This window comes from Scomber scombrus, chromosome 11 (genome assembly GCF_963691925.1).
Source record: "Scomber scombrus chromosome 11, fScoSco1.1, whole genome shotgun sequence".
NCBI classification, from domain to species: Eukaryota; Metazoa; Chordata; class Actinopteri; order Scombriformes; family Scombridae; genus Scomber; species Scomber scombrus.
In genome coordinates, this window is record NC_084980.1 from 8243202 (window position 1) to 8265213 (window position 22012).

Sequence of the window (22012 nt, forward strand, 5' to 3'; positions counted from 1 at the left end):
GCGTTGTTTGTTTCACTTTCCATCACTCTCCTGAGAAATGTTTGCGACTCCTGTGTTTTTTAACTCTTCCCTTTCCCCCTTGTTTTTCCTCTCCGCAAGTAGCTCTCATTAAAACAATGAACTGTACGCTTTCAGAAACTTTCATCTCTATGAGTTTTCATCTGCATTGAAGATCTCAAAGTGCAATATCACTGAATAAATTTTTTTTTTTTTTAAAGTAAACTTTAAAGTGTCACCCCTCTCTCTTTTTGTTGTTTGTTTTGTTATTGACCGAATGACTTTATTTATATCCTGTTTGTAAATACATATTGTGGTAATATATGATTTATTTGGGAACACCCCCTCTCTTTCACTCAAAAGACACTTTTTCCAGTTCTGAGACGTGTCACATCTGGTAGCGGCACCAAAGGGATGAGCAGAAAGAAGTTTTCCAGAGTTCTTTAATGTGAGAGTTGCAGCTCTAGAACTCTTTAATGAGACTAAAGACTCTGTAGCCGTCACGCTCCCAGATCTTACCCACGATGCAAAGCGCTTAGCTCCTTTTGATGTCACAGAGCCGCCTCAGGCAGGGGTAGGGGGTAAGGATGGGGGCGGTGTGTTTGTGTCAAGGATAGCGGGAGGGGTGTGTGTGTGTGTGTGTGTGTGTGTGTGTTTGTGTGTGTGTGAGAGAGAAGTTAAGAGTTCCATCCAGAGCCACAAATGGGCGTTTGATCGTCATGAGAGATGAAACGATGTGTGATGAATTTAACACTTAACTCAGTGTGAGAGGCTTGATGATGCGGTTAGGAGGCTGATCCATATTAATGCTCTCTTGCCTCGGCAGGACGCCCCCTCACAGTTACAGCTACCGCATATATATGGTTGAAGAACAGGGGAGGAACCTGCTCTTCCACATCTCCAGCTGCAAATCACCACTCCACCTCGAGGCTGCGTCCTCGCCTCCCGGCCAAACAACTCCGGGCTCTCTCTGACTTGATACCAATCACACTGCGATACGTAAACCATATCCTCGAGCTGTCAGCCATATCTGAACTGCCTGCACTCATATCAGCGATGCCACATTTCATCCCTCCCAGCACATAATCACAGAGCATGGCGCCCTGTCATAATATATCGCCCCCCCACCTCTTTTTTTTTTGGCAACTGATGGCTCCCCTTCCGAGACTATCCAACCTGCCCCTGAAAACAGTTTCCGGTGACAACGAACCATAAAACACGAGACAAAGCTTGTGAGCCAAACGACAAATCTTTTTATTTACACTGAAGCTTGAATCACACTAAAGAGAGGACTGCTGCCAAGCCACTGGCGGACATGTCACACAGATTCCAGACAAGTCAGTTTTGCAGAGTATTGCTGAATTCCTAATGAAAATAAGCCAAAAGATGCGTTCATAGTTATCATTGAAACATCTCAATCTCTTTCTTATTGTTAACATTTTTACATTTGTATACAAGTGCTGAGAAAGAGTCATAAAAGGCTTCCCAATATAGAAAGGCTGTTGGCATTTTCAGAAAACCAGGAGAGACAGAGGAGAGAAGAAGAAGAAGAATGTTTGAAAAAACAGATTTCAGAGTTTGAAAGCTGATTTGGAGCGTTTCAGGTCTGTCAGTCACATTTTATCCAGACCTCAGTTCCCCATCGAGTCCACTGGCCTTGAAAAAAAAAAAAAAAAAAATCAGATACTGTAAATCAATCTGTTCAACAGAGTATTCGAATGATCAGACCCCCATCTGGCGGTGAGCTATCGCAGAGAGCAGGTGTGGTTTGGTGTGCTGATCATGGAATCACCGTGGCTCCCTGCACTTAGGTGCAGTGAAAACACCAGAGGAGTGACACAACTGAGGGGCCAGGAAGAAGAGGAGGAGGAGGAAGTGGACGGCCATGGAGACTGCAGAGCAGCGTGAACGAAAGTAGAGAACAGTGAGGTCAAACAGAGAGAGAGAGAGAGAGAGAGAGAGGAAGGGGGGAGAGACTGGTGTGGAGGAGAGAGAGAGAGAGACAGGGAGGTGCTCAGTACTTCTTCAACTCCACGTCGTCCGGTGGGTTCACGTCCACTTTTCTCTTGCCCACGTCTTTCCAGTTGGTGCTCAGGACCGTACCGCCTGACTCCATCTGCACGGGGAGGAGAGGCAGAGAGAGAGAGAGAGAGAGAGAGAGAGAGAGAGAGAGAAATCACTGCAGTGTCATTTCATTAGTAGTCAAGTTATGCAACACCTTCTCTCTGCTTTAAAAAAAAAAAAAAAAAAAAGCTTAGATGGGTTGACTACAGTGTTACTGGTTTTATTCACTTCAAATTAAGCCAATTATCCTTTTGCCCTCTCGGTTAAATTGTAGGGATGATCATAATGGAAGTTTAGACTAGTTTTGACTAATTGTAATTTTCTTGTTATCTCATAACACACAGGAAGGCAAAATAATGACTGATTACTTGAAATGAATGTGAAAACACAGTCAGCCTCAGTTTGTCTGTTGAAAATGACGGAAAATCCTTTTGAAAGTGTACCAGCATCATGCCATCATATCTCTCCTGAATTTTAAATCCACCTTCAAAAAAATAAATTACACACACACTTTACCCTCTGATGGATGCTCGTTAATTATTAAAATAATGATGCGGTCCTTTTAACTGAACTATGATTATGTTTTTAATCAAGAAAAACATTTATGAATTGAGAAAAGACGACGTTCTGCAGTTCATTACCAAACCTGTTGCTTTAATCCCACTGGATCATGGAGGCAATTAAGGGTCAATTATGGGACACTTTTTGCATCAGTTTATTTCTTTTAATTCATTTAAGAGTAAAAATCGATTCAGAAAACTGATGGAGGATTGTATCTGAGGGCGTTTTCTCCAGCAGATTTACAGCAGTTATCTCAAAACGTGAGCTAAGGCTGAATCAAAGTAATGCAGCAATAGGGGGAAAAAAAGCACATCAGCACATCATTTCTGTTGGACTTGCCACATTATTTGTGTTCGCGAGACTCTGAATGTGTTCACAGGGTAAAGGCGTGAAATTGAAATCACAGGGTACTTGTTTCATCTTGGTGAAATAGATCATATTATTTATCTGTTAAGTTTATTAGACTTCATTTAAGCAGTGTGAGGCACGGCGGCATGCTTCTCTTCACGATGGGGGCAATATTAGATGTTATTGACTCGTATTTACTTGGAATTACACTGAATACATATTATCTTGTTATCTACAGTAGCTGTATGAGAAGTTATTGAACAGTTAATGGTAATTACGGAGAGGGAGAGCTCATGCTTTCGTCAGGGGGGCCATGTATTGATTTTGGAAGGCTGAATTTTTGCCTCTCTGGATTAAGTGATTATTGACCCGCTTGTCACTTTAGTTGCGACACTTACGAAAGACTTGTTCATGGCTCGCTTGACCTCGTCCGAGCCGTCTCTGTAGATCTGCTGGAAGAGCTTGTTGAGCGCAGCGTCTCCCTCCAGCTTCTCGTTCTTCTCCTCCTCGCTGATGTCCTCCACCACCTTGTCCCATTTGCAGCTGTGGAGGGACGACGCCGGGTACAGAGCTGACGGGGGAAAAGCACGACAGTGTTAAAAAAAAAAAATTGAATTAAAAATAAAAAGAAGCTGGAGTTAGAACGCAGTTTCCCGACTAAGACCCGAGTCATGAGCGGCCGCGCTCTGAGAGAGGTTTTCGAATCGGCTAAGAGGCGTTTGGCAAGACATAAGGCGGAGCGTGAAGAACTGAAACTAATAGATGATTGCTTTTATGAAACAGTCAAAGTGTTCAGTGACTGTTCTTTAAAATCTAGAATGATCAAACGGCTGTCACACTGGCATTTTTCTGATTTATTTACACGCTGTTATTATCGTGTAATCGACGCTGCATTCAGAAACAATGCTTTTTTCTTTTTTTAAAGGACTTTTTACTCGGCGTGTTAAAACCAAGACAAACATCTCCACTCTGGTGCGCCGGGGGATCGCATTGTGATTTGACTTCTGTATTTTCTGAATGCGATACGCCCCGCCGTAATCCCGAAGAGAGATGAAGAGGCAGAGCGATGAATGTAATCCAGATGCAGATTTACATAAATACAGCCCCAGACGTGAGGCAGACATATTCAGGCCAAGTGTGGACACGCGGCAATGTGATCTCATAATATCAGATGTCAAATATTGTGTTAGAATGTAAAACGGCGGTCCTCGAGGTTGAGCCCGTCGGTGGAAAGAATAGTTTAGGCTGCCCACTTTTACTCCGCCCCGCGCTCTACCCCCACAACACACACTTACATAAGTAATTAATCCTGTCAGTAATGGGAACGTGTGGGCTAAAATACTGAGTCATATTTCGCTGTCATACCTTTCTCTTTCCTGCCTGCTTTTCTTGCCGTCAGACTAATGAAAGGACTCTAGCGGGGATTGACTGCCCACTCTCATTTGAGTGTGGAGCAGACAAACACAGGAGCTTATATTGATCTTTGCACAGAGAGAAAAAAATAAGAAGAGGTTGAGGTAAGAATGGGGAGAGATGGACAGATGAGAGGAGTAACAGGAGGAGGAAAGTTGGTGAGAGTGAGAGAGAGAGAGAAGCATAAACAACAGAGCTGCAGACTGACTTGGATTGAAGTGTTTGATGTTGGACTCCTGTCCTTCTCCCTCCAGCTTCTCCCATCTGATGGCATCTGTCTTCTTCATCTTCATCTCCACCTGACAGAAAACAGAGGGGGGGGTGACAAGATGAGGGGTGGAGTAGGAGGAAAAGAAGGAGAGGGAACAAGGGAAATAACAATGTTTAACAAAACGGTCTTCTTTGGCGCGTGCGGGACAAAAATAACGCTTCCATTAGAGTGACATCTTAAAAGTACAGGACATCAGATCATTATTAAGGCCGGAGAGACTGCCTGTCTGTTCGGAGCTGCTGTCGACTCAGCCTGAGAGTGTGTGTATGCGTGTGTGTATGCGTGTGTGTATGCGTGTGTGTATGCGTGTGTGTATGCGTGTGTGTATGCGTGTGTGTGTGTGTGAGAGAAAGAGAGAGAGAGAGAGAGAGAGAGACATCAGGGATATGCGGGGGCACAGCTCAATCTCAAACCTCACTGACAGACATACTGCACTAACGAGATGCCTGTCAGCCAGAGGGCCAGCGCGAGAGACGGAGCGAGCGGGAGGGATGGAGGGTGGGTGGAGGGGTGGAGGTGGAAGAGGAGGAGGGGGGATCCTAATTCCACACAGCAGCATCTGATCCAAATCATTACACCGGGAGAGAACATGGGAGAGGAGGAAAACAATGAGGGGAGAGAGAGTGAGAAAGAGAGAGAGAGAGGACATGGACACACGCTTTTTAACACTGAGCTGCATTGACAGGGCACATACCAGCGAGACACGCGAGCTTCAGCGCTACAGTATGCACCCCCCCTCCCGCTCCACCACCTCCCCCTACTCCTAACAACCACCACCACCACCACCACCACCACCACCACCACCCATTAATGGCACGCGCCCGTGTTTGATATGTGGGATGTGTGTGTGCACGTGAAAGGCAGCGCTGGTTATGTCGGTGCAATTAAGGAACATTTCTGCTCTGCTGGGCGATGTGATGATTCATTTATGAGGGTGCCAGAAGAAGGAGAAGAGAAGAGGGAACCAGAGGTAGACGTCGAGGTTAGAGATGAGAAGGCAGTCAGAGAGAAGGAGAGAGAGAGAGAGAGAGAGAAGCTGACTGGCAGAGTGAGAGCCTGAGTGAGAGGAGCAAATTGAGGGAAGTAAAGACAGCGTGATAGCTGCTACCTTCTCAGCCGGGGTGATGAAGCCAGTGCGAGCAGGCGGTACGCAGCTCTGATAGATCGTTTCGGTATGAGTCAGCGCTATTCTTTTTCCCCCGCGAAAACGGGGGCCTCGTGCACAGCAAGGCATCTGCCGCGCTCGTGTCCGAAATTAACTTTATCTGGCTCACCTGCGAGTCGGCCGGGAGACTAAAAAAAGAAACTTCTGTGCTGTGAATGCGGGTCTTCGGGGCCGGGAATGCTTCGTGTTCCATCTTTCAGAAAGAACGAGGCACGTAAACTTGCTTCCATAGCCTGAACAATCGGCCTCTGTGTGGGTTCGAATTCTGCTCGCTCAATTAGAAAGAAAAAAAAGGGGGGAAGTTTTGACATGAAGTGCAGCAGATCTTTGACTGCAAGTGCGTTTGCTCTCTGTCTATTCAAACAAGGAGCCAGTGTGCTTCATCAGAAAAGCTTGTTGGATGGTCAAACAGCCTCCTTCCACCTTTCTGACATTAGAACCGAGGCTGCGTCAGACGATTTCTGTAACTATCCAACACGACATTCTGACCTTCACGTCAGAATGTCGTGTTCTGACCCCCCCCCCCCCCCCCCCCCTTATGCATCTGAACGTGGGAGTTAGAAACCCCGAATACCGTTTTCAGAGCCAAGATAATTACAGGAATTTATTCAGCAACTATTTTGATAATCCAATAATCGTTTAAGTTGTTTTTTTCGCTGCGTCAAAGCTCTTGCATGTGAGAATTTGTCACTTTTTTTTTTTTAACAGTAGATGTCATGTTTTGGGATTTTGGACACAATGCTGTTGTTGGTTGGACAAAATAAGACATTTAAGGACATCATGTTCAGACTCTAGGATTTAGTGCTGGGTGGTTTTCAACTATTTCACTGCCCTAAACACTTGCTTTCTGGTATCATTTTGAAGAAATTAATTGAAATCATAAAAGGTGTGTCACATTAGTTGATCTCTTTATTTACTGTGCACCCGGTGTGTCCATTTCATTTTATACATAGACAAAGTCAGGTTATCATTTGGATTTGCACGAAACTCTCTTGGTTGAATCATTAATCCAAAAAGATGGACACCTGTGTTAGAAAATATCAGGTTATTTGATTAAAAAGTCAAAGGCAACAGTCTGTGTGCATATAAAAACTTCCAAAAGTTGTTAATTATGACTTTCAAGGTGCATTTAGTTAAGAGACGTGCAACCAAGATTGAAATTCAGTGCTAGAAACCCGCTAACACATTTAGTATTTATAAATCAGTTCACTTTGAGGTCAATTTTGGACCAATTCAGGAGTGTTTTGTTCCTAATTACGACACCTAAGTGTTTAGAGTTTGCTGCAGCTCTGATTAATGACTGACTGATTCAGTATTGTTACAGCACTCAGAAAACTATTGACTGTTAAAACACTGCTGATTAGTTAAACTTGTGACTGTTCTATTGATTTTTGAGACTTTATTAACACCCTTTAGTTTGTCGATTTTGACGAATATGCCGACAATCGGAGCGATGATGCTCTTTTGAGCTGTTGCTTTGAAAACTTCAGTACCTATCGAGTTCAAATATACATGACCTGCTCTCATAACTGACAAATGCTGCTAATTGGCGTATTCAGCCCACCTCTGTAGCAACGTTTGTAACTCTAATTAAATCACTTTGAACTTCTTCAGATCTTTTTTTCATTTCATATTCGTATAGATTTTTTGTTTACTTCGGTTGATGAAGAGTTTCATACTTTGTTATTAATTCTAAAAAACACTCAGCAGCCTGTTTGACTGTTATGTATTAATTGGACGTGTTTGTGATCAGAGAAACTGGCGGCGAGCAGAAGATTGTAGAGTAAGCTAATTAAATGTTATCATGTGAAAATAAGCGGCCGGTGTTGCAGGTGCCACTTTTTTATGGTGCAAAATGTTGCAGCCTGTGTGTGTGTGCGTGTGTGTGTGTGTGTGTGTCTGTGTCAAAGTGTGTGCGTTTGTATGCGTGCTCCTGGGCCATACAACATTAATCTGCTGCCACATCTGTGTTTCCTGGCTTTTAAGGGACATGGCAGGCTGGGTGCTGTGTGTGTGTGTGTCTCTCTGTATGCGTTTGGTGGTGTGTGTGTGACAGGCGAAGCGGTGGCTCGTAAAGGGATGTGACAGCAGAGCCACATACAGGGGCCACCACCCAGGACCCCAGGGCCTGGACTATACAATACTGTGCTACACACCCACACATACGCAGACACACAGTTTAACACACACATGCTATTTACAGAGGGGCACTGGGGGTCCCGTGTCGCTTGTCACATGTGTTTGTAACCATCGACCCCCTCCTTCGTGCCACGACTCTTCACCCGGCGTTTTCTCCCTCTTTTTCCAGATCCCTGCGGATTTCAAAACAAGCTCGACTAAAAAGACACATGAATGAAATAAATATAAACATTCTTAGACGTTGACAGGCATGCAAATTAAAGAGGGGAGACGCCACTTTAGCTATTTGCCGAAAAGAGATGAGTTTGGAACTGAATGAACGAGCGAGTGCGGATACGAAGTTGCGTTGAGTGTGTTTACGCGCACGTGTCTGCGAGGGTATGTGTGCGCACGCGCATCAGCCGTCTGTTCTGATCAAACACACTGGTGTGTAATTGGCTCCCCGTTGTCGCTGTGACCCCTGCGGTTGGAATGTCTGTCGTGGTGGAGGACAGGAGGAGGTCGCACTGACGATAATGTGCTGCAGACGATGCTCATGCACACGCACGCACACACACACACACACACACTGCAAATACTTTGTGTAAATGGCACAAGTGTGTTGAAAGATTACTGTTCAGCCTCTGTATGTGTGCGTGTGCGTGTGTGTACGTGCACCCCAGCCTGCCTAAGCCTCCCCCTGCTAAGTTGTCTTTAAAGACAGCGAGGAGATGAAGCGTAAACATTGTGGAGCGGAAAGTGCAGGGCAGCCTATCACAGAGACAGACAGACATACCGACATTGGTTGGGAATCAACAGCTCCCAGGGCAATGCTCTAATACATTTTTTTTTTAAATGCTCATTAGGGATGCATGCCAATCTGGAGAAACTTGATTTGCTGATGTCGTTGTTCATTTGAATGTTTTTTCCCCCCAGTGGCTCCTTGGCTTCAGAATAACGAAACGGCTCCAAAATATTTAAATGAGACACGCGTCGAGGAAGCTGCTCAGTTTGTGGGGGTCTCTCACTCTGTCACGCATGTGTGCCAAACATTTCACCTGTACAGATTTAAGAAAGAGTTAAGGGCTTATATGGGTATATGGGCTTAGGGGGTTTAGAGCTCGGTGGTGTGTGTGTGTGTGTGTGTGTTGTGGCCATGTGTACCCGAGGAGCCCGGTGGACCAGCGAACAGTCAGGGCTTTGTGGGAGAGGAGGTGAGTTTGAACACTCTCCCTCGTTATCCTAGAGGTAGGTAGGTAGGTGTGTGTGTGTGTGTGTGTGTGTGTGTGTGTGTGTGTGTGTGTGTGTGTGTGTGTGTGTCTGTGTGTGTGTGTCTGTGTGTGTGTGTCTGTGTGTGTGTGTGTGAGGGGGAAAGGAGAGAGATTGACAAAGCAAAGATAAAGAAGTTAAACGAGGAAAAAAGAAAAAGAAAAGGAGGACTGTAGAGAGATGAGTGTAAGACCATCTTCAGCTGTGGTCTCGGTAAGACTGAGCCCTTGTTTAAGCTGCAGCCCACGTGCACCTCTGGTATGCGGTGTCTGCTGTTGCCATGGAAAAGTGAGAAAGTGAGTGAGAGGGTGTTTTTTTTAAGGAGGGGGGTGAAGTTTTCTGTGTAGGTCAGCCTTACCCAGCACAGTGTAGCCAGTGGATATAATGCATGAAAATATAGATGTCAGGTTATGTTATGCTACTAATCAAATTCCCCCAACCTTTTTTCTTTTTTTCTGAAACTCTGGCACTGTGTAATTCCAACACCTGTAATCATGAGCTGCCCTTTCATTCCCCCTGCGGCCCCGCTGTAAAATAAACCAAGTTAAATATCGCGTTTGCTTCCGGCAGCTCTGTAGCTGTAACTGTTCTATGTTATAACACTGCAGCATATCTTACTATTGATGATACAAATCAAGAGTTTCGCTCGAAACACCAAAATTATACTTTTTTGTTTATTTCCCTCTGAAATACGAAGATGCTTTTTTAAACCAAACTTCTTAAATGTTAAATATTGTTGAAACACAAAGAAGCTTTAGAGCTACAACTAACGATTAATTTCATTACGGATTAATTTCTCTATGAATCGGTTAGCAGTTGGTTCTGAAAAACATCTTAAAACTTAAAAATGTCCCAGTTTGCTAAAATCCAAGCTGATATCTTCAAATCAGCTTGTTTTGTTTGACCAGCCAAAGCCAAAAAAAGGAAAAAGGCGTAAGATATTAAATTAACTGTCAGATATGATTAAGAAAAGCAGCAAGTCCTGACAAATGGCTGAAGCTGGAGAATGTGCAACAGTTTTGCTTTACAAAAATGACCATATACGTCACATGACCATATACCCAACCCATCTTGGTAGATACCCCATTTGCTGATACATGCCCGGGTGCATGTAATTGGTTATTTTTGTATATTTGTTTTTACCTTTTAGATTTTTCCCTGCTTTTAAACTACCCTATTATAATACTGTTTGTAATGTGTTCAATCAGTTATCAAAATAGTTGACTTAATTTTTTCTGTCAATCAACAATTCAACTAATGAACTGATTAATTGATTTGGATCTAATAAGCCTAGTTATAAGATTAAAATATATATTAAAGCAGTCAAAGAGGTAGATTTAATGCACCAAGGCTTTTGAGCTGATTTTTAGTTGTGCAAATGTGACATTTTCGCCTGAATGCAATGTTTTTATCAAGTACCAGACTGATGCATCTCTCTCTTTGTGTATACGTTTAGGATAAGATAAATAACGTCTGGAGACATGTTAGCACAAGTCGATTATGTATTCCGTTCGAATTGCAACGGTGCGTTCGGTATGGAAAATTCTCCGACTGAAAAGCTCAGCCAGCTTAAATATGGTGAAAATGTGATTTACACGAGCCGCAAGAAAGGTTATGTTGGTAAAAGAGACGTGATGTTATCTGTGTTTTACAGAAATCTGTCATGGTCGTGCCAAAAAAATGAACCAGTGAGCTGAATAAAATAAATAAGCATATAACAAATCTGTAACAGAGGGCAACGAGTTGTAGCTTGCATTCATAAAACTTGATATTTGTATAGCAAAATGTCAACAGGCTGCAGTTGCACTCTTTTTTTTTAACAAGGCATTTATATAATAAGTTTGACTGCATTTAGCTCAGTATTCAAATCAGACATCAGCTGTATCGATTCCGCCTAGACTCCACTCCTCCTGTCTTGTGGATATTTTGTGCATCTTATCACATATTTTTTAAAATTCCAATAAAGGTTGTCAATCTTAGAGTTTAACTGTAGTTAAAGCCAAACACTTCACCATTTTTTCATGTAAATCTGCCCTAAATAGTCCAAATATGCCAGGACAAGTTTTTTATAGTTTGGCCACAGAAACAAAAGTGCTGCCTTTCAATACTCGGTATCAGTTGGTGACCTGACAGTTACAGTTACCCTTTAGCGAGTAAAATTAATCAACTGATTTTGTCGTTGAGTTTCACATTCTGTGTCTGACCCTTGTGTAAAGGTCATCCGCCATCATCAGAATAACACTTTCTGATGCTCCACCCCCCCAAAAAAGCTAATTAACCCCCTTCAACAATTAAAACAATCACAACAAAAACATGCCTCTTGATCAGCAGGCTCAAACCTGAAAGTGGTCTAAACCCTGAATCAGCACACACTCAGCCAAGCATGCTCATTAGCCCACATCCTTTATAATACACACTAATTAGTCTATAGTAAAAAAGTGCCCTTCCTACTCATTAGGCCCATAATCACCTTAAACTGTGCTGTGGAAATCTCAGCGAGTACAGCCCTAATAAATGTGTGTGTTTATGTGTGTGTGTGTGTGTGTGTGTGTGTGTGTGTGTGTGTGTAGGAGTGAGGATTTGTGCGTATGCGTGAATCCGCTGTTAGCTGCTCGGATGAACTGCGCTAACGTCTTCTCAGGAGCCCCAACTGTGTACAGCGAGAGTGGATTTTCTCGTTTCTACTCCAGCTACAGTAAGCTTTACCAGCATTAAGGAATTATAGGTAGTGGCAGCGGACTTTATGCTGCTTTAAATTATTGAAGAGATTAAGATGTTAATCTCAGTGTGCCAACCAGAGTAATGATCAGTCACAGCTTCAGCGAGCTTCTGTAAACTCGCAATGGCGTTGGTTTTTTCTCCTTTGCCATCTCAAATCTGATCCTCTATCTTTTAAAAAAAATATATATGCAGGATGAACAAAATAAGCAACGATCAAATATGAAGACAATGAATTCACGCAGAGAAGAAAACATGTTATTGCTGTTAATGCTGTTAATGCTCTCTGGCACACCTGCATACTGCATACAGTAAAGAAGTGATCACATTTCTCCAGTGTGTGACATTACTGCATCATATTCTATTTATAGCAACATGAAAAATGTTCCCTGATAATGTTTAATAGTCTTTTATTGTTTAGAGTCACTATTAGAAACGGTGAGTAGGGGTGAGGATCTAGAACCGCTACTAAACTGGTACCGGTTCCTTACTGGTCAGTACTGAAATATTGATAATCTCCTGGACAAACGGTGCTGCTATTGGTATTTATTGGTAGTTATTCTCTCAGGAAGCAGTCAGCATCGATCTGCTTTATGTTCCTAAATTATTCCAGAGACAACATCAGTCAGCAGCTGAAGCTCAGGAAGTAATTGAACTTATTTCTGCAAAAACAGGAATAATAAGATTAAATCTTTACTTGTCATGTCTTGTTTTTCTGCAACCAATAAAAGTATTGATGTTGGCATCCATAAAACCCTAATGATGACCAGTCCTACACACAGCGCTGCCTTGTAAATAAACAGCAACCTTCAAAAACCTAGTTGGTAGTGTTTCCATGACCTAAAAATGTTTTCTTCCTTGTTTGTTGACATTTTTCAGCTCAGAAAAAAGTTGTTGAGTGGTAAACTGTTTCTTTTCCACTACAGCTGGGCTCGCGGTGTATAAAAAAACATCTTAAAAACCACTGTCTGTAAAACCGCAATCTCTCATGCTACTGGATGTACGAAGCAGGTGATGCAGTTTAATCTGTGAAATCCTCTTTTATTCCACGACTCCACCAGAGGAAGTATCAGTATTCCCTGATTTTCCTGTGACTGGAACACGGAGATCTCAGAGATGGTTCGAGAAACGACACGACCAATGGAAACGCTGCATGTCGTGTTCATCTTTCCTACGTCTATCATTTAAAACACTAATGGCTAAATTCTCGCTTAGTTTGAGGTTGTCTGAAATGAAAAAACAACTCTTTTTTTTTTTTTTTTTACTCGTGTGTGCTCCGCAGCAGAGAACGTGCATCACAATGCTTTGATGTACCTTTTAGAGCACAATGGACCATTTAACACAATTGTTGTCTTTGAAAGCCTTGCGTTTCTGACAGACGCCTGTTTGTTTCTGCCTCTTGAGCACGTCATTTGTCTCGCTAAAAACGTCTGAGAAACCTGTCAAAACATGCCAATTCCTTGAAAATATGACTTGTGATTTAAAATATGTAAAATATGCATCACTGCTTATGTTAAAAAAAATCAAATTTTTCTTCCTAAGACTCCCTGTTGATTTAAAAGCTTCTCTAACTAAACTAGAGGTGACAGCGATACCTTGGTGGTGAGGACCTTGAAGTTGCTCTGTTCGGGGACGATGGGGTGCAGCAGGTGGAGGTGCAGGTCGTAGTTCTCCCCTGACGCCAGCAGCATTGTGGCAGAGAGCTACAGAAAGAACAGAGACGTTAATCATTAGCCCTCACACACTCCCTCTTACACAATATTCTTTCATAATTCATTTATATTTTAAGGATTCCTCTTAGATTGGACACAAATCTGACAGTCCCTCTGTTTACAAAGTCGTCTTAACTGCATTCAACATTCAGAATGGAGTAAACAGCCTTTGGAAAAAAAACATAGAAAACAAAAGAGAAAACTGAGGAGTGAGAGGGGGTGAAGGTGTCAGCGTGTCCACGGGAATAATCATCTGATCTGGCTGGTGTGACGGCCAGGAGTACCCCGCCGCTGTCCCCTTCAGCCACAGAGTGACCGCTGATGAGGGAGGGTCAGACAGCTCCTAACAGCCTGTCACTCACTGGGGACCGGGGCGGGCGGCTTGTTGGTTTGGAGGGACGTGCGCTCGGCTGTGTCCTAAATCCTCACGCTCCTCACGCGTCCCTCATACGCCGACACAGTGAGGAGAGGCTTTGGATTCAACTTGTAACTGCTGAAGTGGGAGCGAGGTGGACTTTTCTGATTCGGGACCAAATGAAATGCAAGAAGTTGTTCGTCGGGGATAAAAGCTTAGAAAGTTAGCTCCAGTAGCTTTTGGGCAATTCCTTAAAACTATCAAAGCCTTAATATTCAATTCCAGTTGAATTCCTGCACTGTGTGTAGGTATACAACTGCTGCAGACTCAGTCACCAGGGAGATTAACTGGAACCACCGCCTTTCATCTTTAATTTCTTTTGTATACACTGACCTAGTAAAAAATACATGAACTTATCTGTACTTCTCACCACAGAGCAAGCTTAAGAAGTGATTGTGTGATTTGGAGCGAGTGAACTATTTCTTCTGAAATGGGGGTAAACTCAGTTTGTTATTCTATTAGGAAAGACAAAGCCAGTCCCTGGGGTGCCCCGCAGTTACCCCTCCGAGAGAGGGAGAGAGAGAAGCAGAGGAATCGAGAAAAAGAGAAAGAAAAAGAGTATTGTCCCTGGAGGGCTCTGAAGCTGATCCTAGATCAGTTATGCCTTCTATCTACAGACAATTAGGAGGTTGGAGAATCGAGGGGAGGGTAAATTGTTTTTAGATCTGTACTTTGGGGGCAATGTTAACAAGGCACCACTGGAGGCATAGTTGGGTCCATAGGGAGTGTGTGCGTGTGTGTGTGTGAGACCCATCTAATGGGCCCCCCTGAGGAAACACCCAAGAGCTAACCCATCTCTCTTCCACTTCCACACACACACACACACTTGTACAAAGCTCCAATTTTTTTCAAGACTGCACTTAAGTGTGTGTTTATACCTCTTTTTCCATGAAGCTGACACACACTCCATCCTTGGGTACGTTTTTTGCCATAATTGTGACAATGACTTGAGATTCTGTTTGGTACCAGTCATGTCTGCAAGAAACACACACACACACACATAGCTGATTAAGGCGATTGGAATAAGAGGATTGAGAAGCCTTTTCACATTTCTGACCATTAATCAGGTGAGAACAGTAGAAAAACTTTAGGTAAAAAACAAAACAAACGGTTGATCATCATCATCACTTTGGCTTGGAGAAGTTTGCTTCTAACATTATTCTGATATAACAATCTAATTAAAACAAGAAAAATACATTCAAAATAAAACCAAGACACCTTGATAAGGCGTATGAATGTTGATGCACTTACTTCACAGGTGGAACCGCTGGTGTCTGCCGGGTCATTCAGCCCCCGAGATGGGATGACAATTAGAGAGGAAGGTGTGGTGATAAAGCAGCGGGATGAAACAAAAAAAGAAAAAAATCACACAAAGAGAATTGAGAAAACACACACACACATACACACACAAAAGCAACAAAAGAAGCTTTATAAGGCTTCCTTCTTTGAAGCAGCAGCACAGTGTCAGAGGCTGTTTCTCTCTACTGATGCTGAGAGCAACAACGCCCCCAGGTGGCCGCGCAGAGAAACTCACCGTGTTGATGCTGCCGTTTTGTGTCGTCTCTGTGGGGGGGAGAGAAAGAGGAGAACAATGTGGGTGTGAGGCGGGTGCAAAGGTTTAAAATATCCCTTAAACTGTGACTCTTCTCTCAGGAATCGTAGCTGCGAGTACACAACTTATGTCTTGGTAAGTGTATAGATCAGCGATGGCAGACACACACATACACGCACACGCACACATTTTTAGCCTCGCCACCAGTTTGTTTACTGGTCCATCCACGCCCATTAAAAGCCCAGTGAGCCCAAGCAAGCCTGATCACCGTTTACCAGCGTGCTATCATACATTATTCACTGACTTCATTACAGAGAGAGTGAGCATGAAGAGAGGAGAGAGAGAGAGATGAGATGATAAGAGGCGTGTAAATGTTGTATTAATGAGGTCGTGTTTGAAATGGTGGGGGGGGGGGGGGGGGGGGGGGTGCTGTGTGTCTGCATTTGTGTATTTGGACGCAGACACGCACAACTACATGTGATGGAATAACCAGGTGCCGCGTTTGTGTGTGTGTGTGCTGGTTGGTGGTAAACACACTGTCAGCACAAGAAACGACCAACACTCCTGGTGTGAGCGTGAGCAAACACAAATAGGGTATTTTTAAGTTTGAGGAGGGAGGGGGGAGGGATGTGGGGGGGAGGGGGCGATGTGATGTACTGTACAGCCTGGTACCCATATGTATGTGTGTGTGTGTGTGTGTGTGTGTGTGTGTGTGTGTGTGTGTGGCTTATGAAGGACGAGGGGGGGTTCAGTCTCATTGGGGGCTTTCAAACATCAGTAACGTTAACTGTGATGAATCATGCCGCTTTTGGGAGTGTGAGTGTGAGTGTGAGTGTGTGTGTGTGTGTGTGTGTGTGTGTGTGTGTGTGTGTGTGTGTGTGTGTGTGTGTGTGTGTATGCGCGCGGGTGTGAAACGCGTTTGTCAAAACTCATGCACTTGTTTACTTGAGATGATCCAGAGGGGCCCCCGCTATCACCGGCAAACACAAACACACACACACAGCATGCATCTTTTATTGGACTAAAGCAGCTCTGCCTTAACACTCCACGACTGAACACACAGTGTGGATTTCGTGGATGTGTGCACGCTCAATTTGTTTGATCAGATCAGCTGATCGGCTCCCTGACTGAGGCATTAAGCTACGTGTTTGACAGTAGGGAGAAAACTGTATATTCAAGTCAGAGTGTAACTGTATCAGCCTTTGTTTACACTACAGCTGCCATAAAGAAATCTCATATAGCTTTAAACGTGTTAAATACACTAAAACAAGTTGCAGCATAATAAAAATAGACAATTAACTATCTTAATACACCGCAAAATCAAAGAGCAGTATCATCTCTAAATACTTGGGCTAACATGAATAAAAATACACACATGGTAGATGTTTCAGTCGGCTACTCACCTCCCATATTCTCCTCACAACGCTTGATCCAGATCTCAAATGATTTGTCAGAAACTGTGGGAATTGAAAAAAGAAAAGAAAAGAAAAGAAAGAAAGGAGGCGATCACAACTTTGTCAGTACAAAGTAATAAAAAACAGCTGAGGGCATCGGTGAGGTGTTACTGAAGTCTAAAGTGGTTTGACTAAGTGCCAGAGCAAAGGCTGAGGGCGATGATTTAATAGGTTTTATTCCGAAAGGAGAAATTACTTGGAAGTAAATGGGCGCACATCGCTGGCAGGTGAGTAAAAATGTGTTTAATACAGTTCTGAAGGTTATGTCAGCAGCCCGATGGATACATGCGTTTTACAAGCAAAATGTGTTTAACTTTAAAAAAAATCATGTATCGCAGCTCTTTTGACAAATGTAAAACTGGTGATGTTTGAACTCCGAGGCAATTTTATTCATGTTTTTTTTCCAACCCATTTGCTGTAATTCTGACTAAAATTAATCAATTGTTGCATTAAGATACTTGGACCACAGCTGCCAAACAGAGACATACAGGGCCAAAACTCCATACAGTAACTATAAAGCATGTCTTTTTTTAAACATAATGACAGCTTATTCTCTAATAAAATCCATTAAAATCAAATAATGCTTGGATGACAACTGTGCTTTCACAGCCAGTCTTATTCACCTTCTGCTGGACACCTGTTCAACTGTAAATCTGCTTTAAGCATTAATTACACTTTCTCATGTGATGTGAAACTGCACAAATACTTGTAGTTACTGCTTTAAAATCCCAGCTGTTTTTAGTATTGAAGACCAATGAAAATGTAAAGCTGTCACATGACTGTCACATGATCAGCATGACCTACTATCTTTTGTAACAGCATTAGTATGTGAGCTAAAATCAACAGGAAATGAAGCAAGCCATTAACCAATTCAGCCCTGCAAAGAGACGTGTTGCAACAGCTCAAAAATGTGATTCTAACTGAGAGAAAAAAATACGGTTTTACACAATACGGCAACTTTTAATAATGATTTAATAAGAATTTACTAAACCTATCCTGGAACGTATCTGTATCTGCTTATTGTTGTATTACTTGGCCATTTATTGGATGTAAGCAATGCTTTATTTGATGTAATCTACATAAGTGAAGTGTTTCCAAATGTCAATAACCTTTAGGTTACCCGTTACCCGTTTTAGGTCTGAAGAATGAAAGCACATGAACATTTTTTTTAAACTGTAGTTAAAGCACTGAAAGTAAAAAACATGGAACATAATGATAAGGTTTGTAGAGTTATATGGGCAAATTATTTCAAATGTTTATACATAAACACAATTTAAAAGACAAACTGAAGCTTAATGTTTGTGAACTCATATGAGGTCAAAACAACCAACCTCAAGTTTTACCTGCCCCACTAACTGAATAAATGTCATGATAACAGAGACATATGGACTATATTTATACGCCGCTTTAATCCAAAGTATTTTACAATTCGTCTCACACACACACTCTCTCTCTCTCTCTCTCTCTCTCTGTCTCTGTTGGCGGAGAGCCAGAGAGGTTTTTTCCTCAAGGACACACACACACACACACACAATACATGTGAACAGGAGGAGCCTGGAATTGTACTGCCAACGCTGTGATTAGTGGACAACCTGCTGAGTCACAGTCTCCCCACATATACAGTATACTGTTACTGCTTCTGTTTATTTTAAACCTAGTAGATATACAATCAGAGACAATATCTATCTATCAGTTGTTTGGTAAAGGTACTACAGTAAGATGATGTCATTTTCTGAACTCACCAGACTGTTCGACTGTGCCTTTACTCACTTCCTCATTATATCCACTATAGCTGCTGTAGTAATTTTCCCCCCATTACTGCACAAATTAGCAAAGCCGTTCAAACCATTGTAGCAACTACAATAAAAATTAATTTAAGCATCAGATATTACAAAATAATTGGTTTCTTAATACTGTATGTCTGAATGTAAGGCGACCCTGATTATTATATCTGATGTTTTCAACATGCAACTGTCTAGACCCCAGATATAAGACGACAGCATTTATCACTGTAGTAGTCTATTCTTTATAGCCTCTATAGTACACGTCTATTTTTATTCCACTATTTTCATTAAAAGGCCGACTTTGCAGCAGGAATATTAGTCGTCATTCTTTATGTCAAACCTGAAAGAGTAACTGTTGTCTCATCACTTGAGCCGCGCACTCAGCCTTGAAGTGATCAGTTTGATTCTACAGTGGGCGTGTGGTGATTATGTTACTGCGGGCGGCAGCTCTACTATCCACATTACCGATGATTATTTATCAAAAGTCTCATGGTGTAAATATTTTGTAAAAGCAACAATAGTCATCTCTACAATACTGTCACTAAATATATATACATGTTATATTATTTGATATTGTCCACATCGCCAAGGCCCTAACAACAATTCAGTGTTTAGGAATTAATGCACTTTACTGTACTTTGACCCTAAAGATAAGGACAACAAGTCTAGCATTTTGTATTCAATGAGCAGACTGAATCAGACAGAGCTCTGGTGGGAACAGCGGTTGGTAGGGAGTGGGACGATGGAAAGTTTACACTCGAGGCAAGTGGCTGTACTCACCATCTATTTGGTGTCCCTGAGTGAAGGCTGCATGTGCTGACTCATAGTGGTTCAGGTGGTACTCTGCGATTCTAAAGTCAGGGGAGGAAAACACACCACCGACAGTTAGATCAGAGCATACTGGACAAATAAAAGTGACCTCAAGTGACATAAATGGTTTGGATATGTAACTCGCAAAATCTGCACATTTACCGTAAAAACCATTAGATAAGTCGCACCGGTGTATAAGGGCAGTCTATTGTCATGCTGGGTAAAACACTTTTCTATTAAAGACTGGTTCATTTGAATGCACTGCAAACTCTTTCCATGCAACATACAGCAGTAACGGGTCTATTTTCATTAGCTGCTGACACAGCTTGAGCGTGTATCACGTGCTTGACACAACTGTTTACAGGACGTTATAGTTAATGTGGACGCTCACATTGTTGTGACAGCTTTTTACATACCTATAATCATATCCAGATCCAACCTCTCTCTGCATTTTATTGGTGTATAAGATGGATGCACCCTACTTTTCAATGAAAAAAAATTGTGTTAAAGGTGCGTCTTATACACTGGTTTTTACGGTACCTTAGCTGAAAGTCACCAGCAATATACAGTACCAGTCAAAAAGTTTGGACACATTTTCTCATTCAAGTGAATGGAACGGTGGGTCCAAACTTGTGACTGGTACTGTATATATATTTATTCATTTATTTTAATCATGGATGGTTCTTTCAGCAAACTATTTTAGATCAAAACTTTGGCTGCAGAAACTATTTTGTCGATGTAATGAATGATGAAAAATATGTTAACAAATTAAATTCATACTACAGCCCTTGCCACACAACAGACATTTGGCTCCATTATAAGTAGCACATACATGCGCTCATCTGAAGCTACTGTGTGTACAGAGTTGAAATATTCCTTAATTTTCACCATCATGTTGCGGTACACACCCTGTTCGCATGAAAGCCAGAGGAAGGCTGGGTTGGAGATGCTGTGCCTTCTTAGCATCATCAGCGGCAACTGTGGAGAGAAGATGACACTATATTTATCATAGATGTACATTAACACAGGCTGCCCTAGTTAGAAAATAGATACTCATGCTTCAATTTCCTATGGTGAAAACATGCTGGTAACAGATTTGTAATTCAAGGAAGCTACAGTTAAAATTTTAGGGCATTTGTTTCTTGCTACCAAATGCTATAAAGTAAAATAATCTCAACCTCCGGTAAAATTGTGACAAGATATATGTAGTATGCATACTTACAGCTGTAGTTTTTGAGAAGAATGTGGGCATAGGCACGCTGACAAAACCACTCAGCGTTGTCGGAATCTCCTTGCAAGGCCTCATTCAGCGCCTAGAAAGAAAGAAAGACAGAGCTCTTGTATGCACAGTTTACATTACTGTTTTTTTTTTGTTTTTTTTTACTTAAGAAGAAATGTGTTGATGCACTCTGAGCAAAATGCTGATACTGAAGCTGTACTGGTTGACTACTCTGTGTAACTTCAGCTGTCACCACCAAAGCAGTTAAAATGATTCCGGAAATGCAGCTTCAGTGGTGATTCTGAGTGGCATGAGTAGCTTTATCTTCAACTGCAGCTTTTTATTATTCACAAAATGAACTATGGGTTAGCTATCGGGTAGGGAAAGTGTCCACAATACTAGTAAATGGCACCTGTTACTGACTGCTGAGACCTAACGTTATTATACATGGTCTATCAACACTATCCTGTAATAGCTAAATAGAAAATGTTGCATTTCTATCGTCTAATGGAGGTCAAGTACTGCATAATAAAAATACAAATAGCTTGCTGAGGTGTTAAAAGTTACCCAGTAATGCTCTTCCTACAAAGTTAGCTAACCAACCTAACGTTAGCTAGATATCAGAAACGTTAGCCATACTTCGTTTCGTCTTTATAACAGTGTGTAAAACACGTAGGATTAATACAATCACAAGAAACAACCATCAGATATGTGTTAAAAACGCTCATGTAATATCTTAATGGCTAGCTAACGTTAATGTTTACCTCCAGAGCTTTCTGTGGATCATCATCAATGAAGCTATCGGGGAAACGGCTAAAACAGAAAGAGACCAACCGTTAACTCACAAAAAGGGACACATGTATGAAAATATGAGATTAAAGGAAATGTATTTGTTTAATCTAACTTGCCTTTCGGTTGCCATTGGTTTACGGCGGATGTGGACAATTTGTTAGCACGTTAGCAGGAAACTTCTAGATGCGGAGGCTGCTGGAAACGTGATAGTGGTTACAGTGTAGTTACAGCAACAGCTCTAGCCTAGCAGCAGGCCTGTCAACATCCGACTGCAGACTGCTCTCCGCCAGCCACGGCGCCCCCGGTCGGCCAGGAGGACTCCTGCACTCACAGCTTCCTGCACGAAGGTG

The 22012-nt window shown here is 42.3% G+C and overlaps 1 protein-coding gene across 3 annotated transcripts; it reads right to left on the minus strand.

Annotated features, from left to right (window-relative positions):
• Positions 1 to 1234: 1234 nt before the first annotated feature.
• Positions 1235 to 21885, minus strand: sugt1 (SGT1 homolog, MIS12 kinetochore complex assembly cochaperone). 3 transcript variants are annotated; one of them, XM_062428668.1, is made up of 14 exons: positions 21779 to 21885; positions 21635 to 21683; positions 20874 to 20964; positions 20560 to 20629; positions 19622 to 19692; positions 17007 to 17060; positions 15586 to 15614; positions 15303 to 15325; positions 14930 to 15026; positions 13520 to 13627; positions 4592 to 4682; positions 3369 to 3541; positions 2019 to 2113; positions 1235 to 1653 (listed from the first exon to the last, which is right to left on the minus strand). In XM_062428668.1, exons 1-14 carry the CDS (start codon positions 21790 to 21792, stop codon positions 1629 to 1631), a joined length of 990 nt encoding a protein of 329 aa, XP_062284652.1. In that variant the 5' UTR covers positions 21793 to 21885; the 3' UTR covers positions 1235 to 1628. The 3 variants fall into 3 exon arrangements, with proteins under 3 accessions (XP_062284652.1, XP_062284654.1, XP_062284653.1); XM_062428669.1 differs by lacking the exon at positions 1235 to 1653 and having other exon boundaries at positions 1940 to 2113; XM_062428670.1 differs by lacking the exons at positions 13520 to 13627; positions 14930 to 15026; positions 15303 to 15325; positions 15586 to 15614; positions 17007 to 17060 and having other exon boundaries at positions 1235 to 2113.
• Between the last annotated feature and the right edge of the window lie 127 nt (positions 21886 to 22012).

Excerpts from the sequence above, each read along its gene's own strand:
- sugt1 (XM_062428668.1), bottom strand. Across the intron at positions 15,615-17,006 it reads TTGTGAGGAGAATATGGGAG|AGACGACACAAAACGGCAGC; the intron begins GTGAGTAGCCGA and ends TCCCCCCCACAG. Across the intron at positions 4,683-13,519 it reads TCAAGGTCCTCACCACCAAG|GTGGAGATGAAGATGAAGAA; the intron begins GTATCGCTGTCA and ends GTTTTCTGTCAG.